This window comes from Lycium ferocissimum, chromosome 3 (assembly GCF_029784015.1).
Source record: "Lycium ferocissimum isolate CSIRO_LF1 chromosome 3, AGI_CSIRO_Lferr_CH_V1, whole genome shotgun sequence".
Taxonomy (NCBI): Eukaryota; Viridiplantae; Streptophyta; class Magnoliopsida; order Solanales; family Solanaceae; genus Lycium; species Lycium ferocissimum.
Window position 1 is genome coordinate 2813552 of NC_081344.1, and position 10810 is coordinate 2824361.

Sequence of the window (10810 nt, forward strand, 5' to 3'; positions counted from 1 at the left end):
TCATTTTTGATAATTAAATTTTATTTTAAAATTAAACTAACAGTATAATTTACACTTGTGCAACCAAATAGTAAGCTTGTAATTACACTGTAATTACGTGACGACAAACAAACAGGTCGTTGTAATTACAATAAATACTGTGTAATTACTAGGTTGTATAATTACTACCCTAGTAATTACACCAATTCCAATTACTAGGTGGCTTTCCAAACAGACCCTAGTAAATATAATGGTTACATGACTGATTTCTCGCATTTTTTCTTTGTTTTGGACTTTTGGTCACTACTTCGTTTGGCCTTCCTCTTTTCCTAGGTCTATGTTCCAAAGCTAGCAAAAAAATGGGGCCTTTGGAATCGCCCTTGAACCGGTAGAATATAAGTGCTTTTCTTCTATTGATGCTGCGACTGATGTTCTTGACTGTTTCACGTATCAATTACCATAAATTAATTATAGTTAAGTGAGAAAAATGTATGTGCAAAATACATGATATGTATAATGTGTTATTGATACATTTGATATTATGAAAAAGCACCTTCCCAACTCTATTTTATCAACATTGAACTTTATCAAAATGTAATTATGACAAAGACTGCCATACAAACATTCAATTAGCACATATTAGATCATCGAACTCTAGAATTGCAACTTGAGTTTTTATTTCTTCAAATGAAAGTTCAATAAAATGCGAAATCACATGTCCTCAAGATCATCGTTCCCAAAAAGGTTCTTAGAAGATACCAATGACAGCACTAACTTTTCGTGACACACAATAGTTTGTAATTCTATTAGCACGTGTCTCTGACTCTCTGTTACTTACAAAAGTATAAATGAAGAATTATTTATACGTATATTAATAAAAACGACAATACAAGCACGTATACTACAACACAACAACATTAAACAAAAAGTATAGTACAAGCTCAAACACCTTCAGCAGCAATATCTCTTCATAGAACGATATTCAACGAAATAAAACAACCACCATAGAAAACAACACTGAAAAACAAACCAATGCCTCAGAAACGGGCAACCCGAATCCATTGCCAGTGTCCGATCCAGTTTCCATAGGCGGTGTTGGAGCCATTGCAAGTTCTTGTGCCATAGCAGCTGACGAGAAAAATAGCATAATTATCCCCATGGCAATGGCTAGCAAAAACCTCATAACGTTACCATTTTGTGCCATTTTTGCAAAACAAGTTTAATTTTGCTTTGTAGTTTTAGAACAGCAAAAGAACTGGAATCGAATAATTGGGCTACCAGCTGCTGAAGTAATTGTTGTTGGAATAGCCACAATTTATACTAAGTGGCAATCGAGACTAAATTTTTATTTCGTTTTTGTGTTCATATTTTTATTTTTGGTTGAAATTTTAAGGTATAGCCTTTGTGGTCACGATTTGTGGGTACCACAAATGTGAATCTCAGGTAAGGAGTAGGCCTCCCATCTTACTGTGGGGCACCAATGAAACCTTACATTTTAATTTCTAGTCATTTTCGGCCTCTAGCTTCTATTAACGTGCTTATTGGGTCCCAATAAAAAGTTGTGCTTTCTTTTTCTACCTTCTTTTGGATTTTGACTAGGGATATTGGTGTACTAGGCGGCCAAATAAAATTATGCTAAAATGTTTATGTATTTCAAATACTCCTTCCGTTTCAATTTATGTGAAGCCATTTGATTGGACACGGAGTTTAAGAAAGTAGAGAAGACTTTAAAACTTATGGTGTAAAATGAGTCACATATATTTTGTGTGGCTATAAATCATTGCATAAAGGTAAACTCTTTCCAACTATAGAAAGAGGTCATTCTTTTTTGCACTGACTAATAAGGAAATAGGTTCACATAAATTAAAACAGAGGGAGTAATACAATAACAGCATATCCCATGTAAACCGGTGGAGTCTGGAAAAGATATTTACTTCATACCTATTTACAAAAATATTTATAAAATCTTCGGTAGGTACTCATACATTGAATTATTAAGGTATACAATTGTAGTTTTCAAAGATATCATTATATAACTGTCATATTATAATTTCTTAAGGGACCAATTTTATTAACAGGTATACGTAAGCATATATTTTATTTTGCCCGCGAATTATAAAAATCTCCCTCTGACTTTCACGAAATAAATCTTTATACTTTCAATGCGAATTTTAAATAAAGTTGTTAGGATTCATATAGTCGGCCCTAATTTACTTGGAACTGAGGTGTAGTTGTTGTTATTTCTAGTACAATTTAAGTTGTTCTAGGAAATCACTAGCCTTATTATTCCGATTAATAATTTCTCTTATTGTGCCAAATTGCGTGTAATTTAGTTTTCAAATGACGTTATATTGTAACAAAATGCACACTATTCGTATTATAGTAGAAGCTTTACTTTCTATTTTTGCCGGTTAAGACTGAAGATCATAAGGAACTGCAAGCAATGACGTGGAACAACGACAGCCGTCCGATTGGAACTCGTCGAGAAGTAATTTTCTTGTAGTCCTCATCACAACAATAAAATTGACACTTCAATTTCTTCCAATGGATCAGTTTATCTTTGTAATGCGAGAAAATAGAGTAGCATCTGTCTGGAAAAATTGATACTTTATCTTTGTTAATCAATTCTTTTTATCTAGGATTTCAAATATTTTATAAGTTCTTTAACTTATATAATATTTTAAATTTTAGTACTTCGGTTCCAAATATATAAATTTTATAAAAACATTTAAACAATGTTATTTAAAAAGTATGGCATAATACCTCAGGACCCCATGAACTCGGCATTTTTTATTTGGTGCATATCTAAATTACTTTTTGTCCTAATTACCCTCCTGAACTTAACAGTTTGATGGCATTCACCTCCTAAATCTTTGAAATGGCAAACAGAGTGCATCCACTCTCTTTTAGGCACGTAAGAATCAAGAAAAATAAGACTGAAGAAATGAATGATCTTCTTCTAATGGTAGTTTTGGAGAAACACAAACAGTACAAGAATGTTGCAAATATATGGAGTAGAAATCAACTTAGCAGTACATTATGACCTTCACAACTCCATCAAGTGTCCTACAACAATAAAATTAAAACTAATGGAACCTCCACCACGTCGAGCCTCCAGCAATAATTTATCCCAACAACACTTGCTACGAGCTCCTTCAATGGGCAAAACACTATGCAAGCATGCAGCATTCTTTGCAACATCACGATCCTTTGGCCACTTTTTGTGCGGTCATGAGACTTTTTGTCAGCCAGATAGCTGTCTCTCTAGACGACATTCCATCATCCCCGAATGGTTTCAGCACACCAGCAAGCTCATCGATTTTTTCCTGCTTAAGTAGTCGCGCACAAACCTCCAAAAGAGACTCTAAAGCTTCAGCTCTTTGTTGAGTTGGATTCCCCCAGTCGTCTTTGTCCTCTTTACCAGCTAATGCGGCTAGTGACTTGAGCTGTGATACCTTATCATCCAGTGCTCGAAGAGCATCTTTCTTAGCCTGTTTCTTTTCTATCTCGTCTTTATGTAGAAGTGAACCATCGCTTTCAGTTGACATGCAGTCAATAGCAACTTCTCTACACTCGCTACCATTTTCAGTTTCAGCAGCATAGCACCTTGGTTTTGCCGGCTGTGAATCTGATGAAGTGCTTTCTTCATCAAAGGATCGAGTTTTATCATTGGATCTTCCATTAGACAATGTCGTTATACTGGGCTTTCCGGAGAAACATTCCACTACATCTGCTTCCTCATTGTCCAGTGGACTTCTCAACACCTCGAGCTCTTTTGTTTTGCAACTCTTCTTATCACCCTCTTCGAATTGCATAACATGCTCCGGAGAAGCATGTTCTTGTTCTTCGGACCATATTTTTGCTCTTGAACTTGAAGAGCTTGGTGTAATCGTAGTTTCCGTTTGCGAGATTGTCTCCGGTTGATCACTATCTTCAGAGATCCTAACTGAGTAGCTTGTTGGATCAACTCTCTTAGTCTCAAGTTTGGCTTTGAAAGTGTCATAATTGTCTGATAAATTTCTTGGCTGAATGTTATCACCTTCATTAAAGTAAAGGACAGTTCTCTTCTCTTTTAGCTTCAACTGTCTGTCTCTGCTATCTCTCGGACTGATTGATTTTCCAGGTGATGGTCGTGTTTTCTCTTTCGTGCTTGTTGGGGACTTCACAGGAAGAAACACAGATGACGGGTTGTGACACAAGAGGAGGTATGGTTGCAAATGTTGATGCCTCAACAACTCGGCAGCCTATAAGTTGAGGTAAAAAGATATCAGGATGAATGATGAATCTTAATTTAATAACATTTGAACATATGGAGCTTCACTACTAAAATATCATGAATTAGCAACGGACAAATTTTATAGCTAAACAGAAAATCCGTCGCTAATACTATTTAGAGATGGATTATCATAAAATTCTATTGGTTACGAGCAATTTAGCAACGGATTAGCGACGAAGTTCGTAGCTAATTTCAGTTTTTCTGCACTCACTGTAGGTCTGTGTTCTGGAGTTTTCCTTAGCATGCTTTTGATTATCTGTTTCCTGCAGGCATTAAATCCGCTATGTCAATTGACCGATATGTTATACTTGTGGCGCGATGAGAAGGAAGGTACTTACAAGGTGGAGGAGTATATAATCGGAAGTGGTGAGAATAAACCTCGGTTTATTTTGTTGATAAGTCCAGTCTTGTCCTGATGGATCGATGTATTGGGTTAGTACATCATATAGAAAATATCAGGATAAAAAATGTGTCTTTCTTTTTCCGCAACAAGTATAACTTTTCAAGGTAAAAATCAACTTACAGCAGCTTTAAATGGTGGTTGATGTGCGGCAATCTCAAACATGCAACATCCTAGAATCACGTTAAAATGGTAATTCTATTATTAGGGACGTGATATGAAGAGCGGTTATAGATTGTTCATTAACTTTCTTACCAAGGGACCATATATCAGATTTGTAGCCATATGGCATACCAGAGAGAAGCTCAGGGCACATGTTGATTGGAGTGCCAGATACCTGTTTTAAGCTGAAGAAGTTATTACATGAAACTTGTTCCAAAACTAAGGATTAGCGGAACAACTCGGCGTGTTTTTCTCATATGCATTAAGCTGGATGGGTTGGCGGTCGGAGCTTTGTAATATGATGACGACCACAATATTTTTTTTTTTTTTTTTTTTTTTTTTTTTTTTTTGAAAATGTAATGAAAGATAACTAACACAACTTTTAGTCTCTACGAGACAATTTCCATAACAGAAAAAAAAAAAAAAAATTGTTTTTCTCAACAATAAGAAAAAACTAATTGGTTTTCTCAGCCCTGGAGGGAGAAGGGATTTCTATCTTGCTAAATAGATACTCCCTGCGTCCCAAATTCCTTGTCACATTTCCTTTCTTGAGTCAAACTACATAAACTTTGACCAACATGTTAAGATGTATTTTTTCACCATATTGATATGAAAAGAATTGCAACTTATAGTTTTTGAATACCTAAATTTTAATCTTAAAATATTAAATTAATCTAATCCAATTTAGCTTCAAGATTAGTCAAATTGACTCTCGAGAAGCGAAATCTAACAAGTATTTTGGGATGGAGGAGTATATTGAATCAATTGTTTGGTGTTAATACTTTGTTGTCAGTAAGTAAGAGGCGAATCTTGCCACTATAGAAACTCATACCGAGGAAACAAGGCCTTCTCCATCGACCAATTTTCCTAAGCCAAAATCACCTGTGATAATCAAGTGAATTTGATTATAAATAATAAAGAAGCAAAGACGCCCCAATCGAGCAATTGGTCGGGCATTCTTACCTAACCTGATGTCATTGTCCTTTGTGATGAATATGTTACATAACTGAAATTCAAAATAGTTCACGTTAAAAACATTTCATACTGAGAAGGCTTTTCTATTTCACTGATTACAGAATGTTTGTACCTTGAGGTTTCTATGATGAACACGGTTGGAATGCAGATACTCCAAAGCTAACAGTAGCTGAGTCAGCCATTTGCAGAGTTTCTACAGAGGCACGGAAAAAACACAAAATATAGACATGTTATTTTTTAAGCTACCAGGAAGGAACGGAGAAGTATCAATAGGTATTGAAATTACATCTGACTACCTCTTCAGGAAAAAATGCTCCTCTAGACTTCCTTATGATCTCTGCCCTGAACACCAGAAAAAAAAATAAAAAATTGCCACCATCTTCAGATTACACCAAAACCAAAAAGAAATTCTATAATCATCATATTCGTCTCTTATTTTCAACTTCATTACCCCCTCTATCCTATTTTTAGTGGCATTATTACTATTTGGGAAGCAAACTGGTCATTCTTTGACGACAAACGTGTCAGACATTCTTAAAATACTTTTTAACTATAAAAAACTGTATTTATAGTATTCCTGTCTAATTTATAAATATGTATAATTTATTTCAAGTAATTAAGATTTGGTGCTGGAATTCACACCAAAAATTAGATGTAGTGATTCCTCGTACTCCGATCCCTCCATTGTTCTGGAAGCAGCCATGAACCTTGGGAAAAGTTCACCTCTACGAACATAAGTTAACCATTTTGGGCGAGAAAAATATAGACCATGTCTATGACGAAGAATTTTACTTAACTATTTTTTTCCCTTCCCTCATTTAGAGGCTCCTTTTGTTGTTCATTTTTACCTTTCTTTATAAAAAAGGGAGAGGATGGAGTACACATCTAAAATGATAGCAAAATTAGGGATAATCACTCACATATTTCCATCTTCACAATAATCGGCAACGATGCATATACAGCTTCCCTGGAAGAAAAAGAAAGTCAACATTTTCCCAGACGCAACTTATGTATTAAATACTTGCAACTAATAAAGGCAACTTGTTGCACTTTCAGATCCTGTAACCACAAAACTGGATAATAGTATACCTTGTCCACCCACGCATCTTTGTACTCCACAATATATGGATGGCTTAGTTTAGCTATCAAATTCATCTGCAATGGAAAAAAACTGTCCATCATTAGATAAAAGAATATTATCCAGGTGTATCTTGCCACCAAGTTAAACTTTTCATATAGTAAATCATAAGATGAGTTGACGAGTTTGTATTTAAATGTATGTCGGTTCAAAATTTATAGGTTTCCAACAATAGAACTTATAGGATGTTCCACTTATTTTCCTAATGTATTGATCAGGATGATCACTCTTCACATAGTCCAGCATACTAAACAATTGCAGTTTTATCCCCAGGTTCAACTATTTAGAAAAAACTTCTTGAAGAAATAAGATTTAGCATGGGAAAACACACCTCCAAAATATACGACAGCATTAATTGTGAAAATGTTAATAGCACAGGAAGAATGATGTGGTATGAGAGTGATAATCCACGATGAGGTTGATTAGGAGAGATGTGAACACAAATAACCAATCATTGAATTTGCCGGTACCACTAGACCACTAAGAAAATGGGTCAAAAAAGAGACAGAATAACCATCAGTTATCAAATTCTTTATGATGGAAACCTCATATAGTATAGCTCGCTATCGAAACTACAAGGAAAACTATTCAAGTAGACAATCTAAGACTAGATTGCTGATTTGACCCACTAGATTATGTCATAGATATGGGGACATTTCATTGGTGGCTAAAGTGTGTGATCAACCAACTTAAAATTCAGCAACTTCGAAGAATAATGACGAAAATAGGATTGGTTTTCAATTAATCATAGTACAATTTTTTTTCAGAGCTAGACATGTACTGGAGATGATAAGTTCCTTTTGCTACTCTACTTCTGTAACTACTATGCATCCACTTGATGCCAGCAATGAAATTACTTACTTTATCAAAAAAAAAAAAAAAAAAAATTCAGAGAACAAAATTAAGAAAAGCACTTGAAAGACCTCCTGATGGGCACTGCGCTTGGACTTTTCTGTCTGTTTCGTAAATGGTATCCTCGTCAGAACACACCTACAAGAAAAAGGAAAATCAGAACTCCATAAAGTTGGATTTACATTACTTGTCTTTAAGTCAAAGTAGTCGTTTTTTGACAGAATGATAAGTCAAATGTGCTGTGCAACTTTACATCAGTAAGAAATAGGATCATTTACGTTTCTGTTCTCAAGTACACTGCATTTCGTGTTCCTTAGTTTCTATTCTTTGATGAACGCTAATTAACAGAAACAATCAAAGTTTAAGTAGAAGGAAGATTAATGGCACAAAAAATGCTCTCCTCTATTTTCTTTTCATAGATAGGACCCTATGCATTAAGCTGAAACCATACTCCTTGAGACTGAAGTAGTACCCATATACATAAAAAAATGAGAGTAATAGAATGCCGATCCTCGGGCTTTATTGTAAAGTCGCCATTCCTTGGTAATCAAACCCCAAGAGAGCAAACCATCATCAAAACTAGCTTCTAAAAGCTTCCCGTTTGAAATTCCAAGAAATGCAAATTTACCAGAACATGAAACAACTCCAAGGAATGTATAAGTAAAGCAGATGCCAAGTTCAACAAATTTGCAGAAATGCTTATCAGAAACCTTGCAGATACAATTAAAATAGTCATTCAATTCCTGCATGAAGCAAAAATATCTGAAACTTTGTGCTCGAAATTCTCAAATCCAAACTGACACAAACTGGCAAAGTAGGAAAAATGAGAAACAGAAAATGCACTTTCAGCAATAACAAGTAATATAAGGGGGGAAATCCAGTACTATTAGCTTACTTCTTCTTCTCAGTTCGATGGAGAACCAGAAATGCAGTTCCAATAGCTCTTCTTCCCAACTGTTCTATCACCTCATAATCATCTGTCTTCGACTTGGTATCACTATCACCCTTCTGAGTCTCCATTCTGCCACTAAAACCACAAACATTACACTGTTTAGCCACATTGCAATTAAAGAATCAACCTTTCTGTAAATTGCGCTGATTCTTGAACTCACCCAACTCAAAACTTAGGCAAACATTACACTATACAATAAATTTACAGTTAAAGATTCAATATTTCTGTTAATTGAACTGATTCTTGAACTCAACCAACATAAAACTTATGAAAACACTACACCCAACTCAAAACTTAAGCAAATCTTTCAGTGCTAAAATTACAGTTGAAGATTCAATCTTTCTGTTAATTGAACTGATTCCTGAACTGACCCAACTCAAAACTTACGCAACATTACACTTTTACAGTGAAATTACAGTTAAAGATTCAGTCTTTGTGCAAATTGAACTGATTCTTGAACTCACCCAACATAAAACTTAGGCAAACATTGCACTTTACAATAAATTTACAGTTAGATTCAATCTTTCTGTAAATTGAACTAGTTCTTGAACTCACCCAACTCAAAACTTAGGCATACATTACACTTTACAATAACAATACAGTTAAAGATTCAATCTTTCTGCTACTTGAACTCACCCATCTCAAAATTTATGCAAATCTTTCAGTGCTAAAATTACAGTCAAAGATCAATCTTTTTGTTACCTGAACAAGTTCTTGAACTCAACCAACTCAAAATGTAGGAAATCTTTAAGGGTCAATACTGAAATCCTTGCAACTACAAGCAAACCTTGACTTCACCCCGGCAAAAAAAAAAAAAACAGATTATGGAACTTAGGTCTTTGAGATTGTTTGAAGTATGGGGCTTGAAATGAATTGGGACAATGCTGTACTTGTACTTATGATGTAAGAGCTGCAACTATACACTGAACAATAAAATTACAGCTAAGATCCAATCTTTCTGTTACTTGAACAAGTTCTTGAACTCACCCAACTCAAAACTTACGCAAATATTACACTTTACAATGATATTACAGCTAAAGATTCAATCTTTTTGTTAATTTACATTAAAAAATTCAATCTTTTTGCTAATTGAGCTGATTCTTGAACTCACCCAAGTCAAAATGTGGCAAATCTTTCAGGTTCAGCACTGAAATCCTTGCAACTACAAGCAAATCTTGACTTCACTCCAGCAAAAAAATAAAAGACTTTGAAACTTGGGTTTTTGAGATTGTTCAAGTATGGGGCTTGAAATGAATTGGGACAATGCTGTACTTGTATTTATTGATGTAAGAGCTGCAACTATACTTACTGTACGTTTGTTTGTGAGTGAGAATTTGAGAGGGCCCGAATAAGGAGGATCTGTAGTAGGGGCTAACATTTAGGAAGGCAACAACACTATAATTAAAGCTGCATTGGATTTGCCAATATCTCATATATTATAGTTTAATGGAAACTTAATGCACATAGAAAACAGGTCTAATGAAACAAAAAATTAGATTCTAAAGTTGATATTGTTATTAACATAATGCACCAGTTTGTATCTTAGTGATTTGTAGAGTAAGTAATTAACACAGGAATATTACCGTTAAAACAATTACTCTCTTTCATTTTAAGTATTTGGCGGGTGCAGAATTTAACATAGAAAGAAAAAGGCCTAATGCATATGGAGCCCCCTAAATTTTTCCCTTTTTTTTTCATTTTAAGACTTCAATTAAGATTGTTTTTATTAAATGTCCCCTTAGCCAAAAGTCATACATCAAACACAATTCAACTTACATAATAACATATATGGTGAGTTTCATTTTCTTCAGCCTTGCGCGTGAATGTCAATCTCATCCTACATGAAAAATTCAATCAATTAAAACACCACACCCATTTTAATTATACACATCAGATAGGAAGAAGTGTGCTACTGTGTTATACAAGTGAAGAAGCACCACTTAAAGCAATCAAATAACAAAATCGGACAATAAGAAATCAAAATTGGAAACTAAAACTCGAAAACGAAAAAATGAGAAACCAAAAACTGGAAAATAAGAAACCAAAAATATTAAGCAACACCAGATCCTATTATGT

General features: G+C 34.6%; 1 protein-coding gene across 5 annotated transcripts; it reads right to left on the reverse strand.

Moving 5' to 3' along the window:
• Nucleotides 1-2910: 2910 nt before the first annotated feature.
• LOC132049254 (serine/threonine-protein kinase Nek6-like) lies at nt 2911-10181 on the reverse strand. 5 transcript variants are annotated; one of them, XM_059439993.1, is made up of 15 exons: nt 9846-10181; nt 9437-9526; nt 8678-8803; nt 7854-7920; nt 6882-6947; nt 6713-6759; nt 6089-6134; nt 5905-5985; nt 5781-5823; nt 5650-5699; nt 4911-4992; nt 4779-4828; nt 4594-4667; nt 4467-4518; nt 2911-4223 (listed from the first exon to the last, which is right to left on the reverse strand). In XM_059439993.1, the coding sequence occupies exons 3-15, from the start codon at nt 8800-8802 to the stop codon at nt 3180-3182; spliced, it is 1827 nt and encodes a 608-aa protein (XP_059295976.1). In that variant the 5' UTR covers nt 8803; nt 9437-9526; nt 9846-10181; the 3' UTR covers nt 2911-3179. The 5 variants fall into 5 exon arrangements, with proteins under 5 accessions (XP_059295976.1, XP_059295973.1, XP_059295974.1 ...); XM_059439990.1 differs by having other exon boundaries at nt 8678-8809; nt 9846-10180; XM_059439991.1 differs by lacking the exon at nt 9437-9526 and having other exon boundaries at nt 9846-10180.
• Nucleotides 10182-10810: the final 629 nt, after the last annotated feature.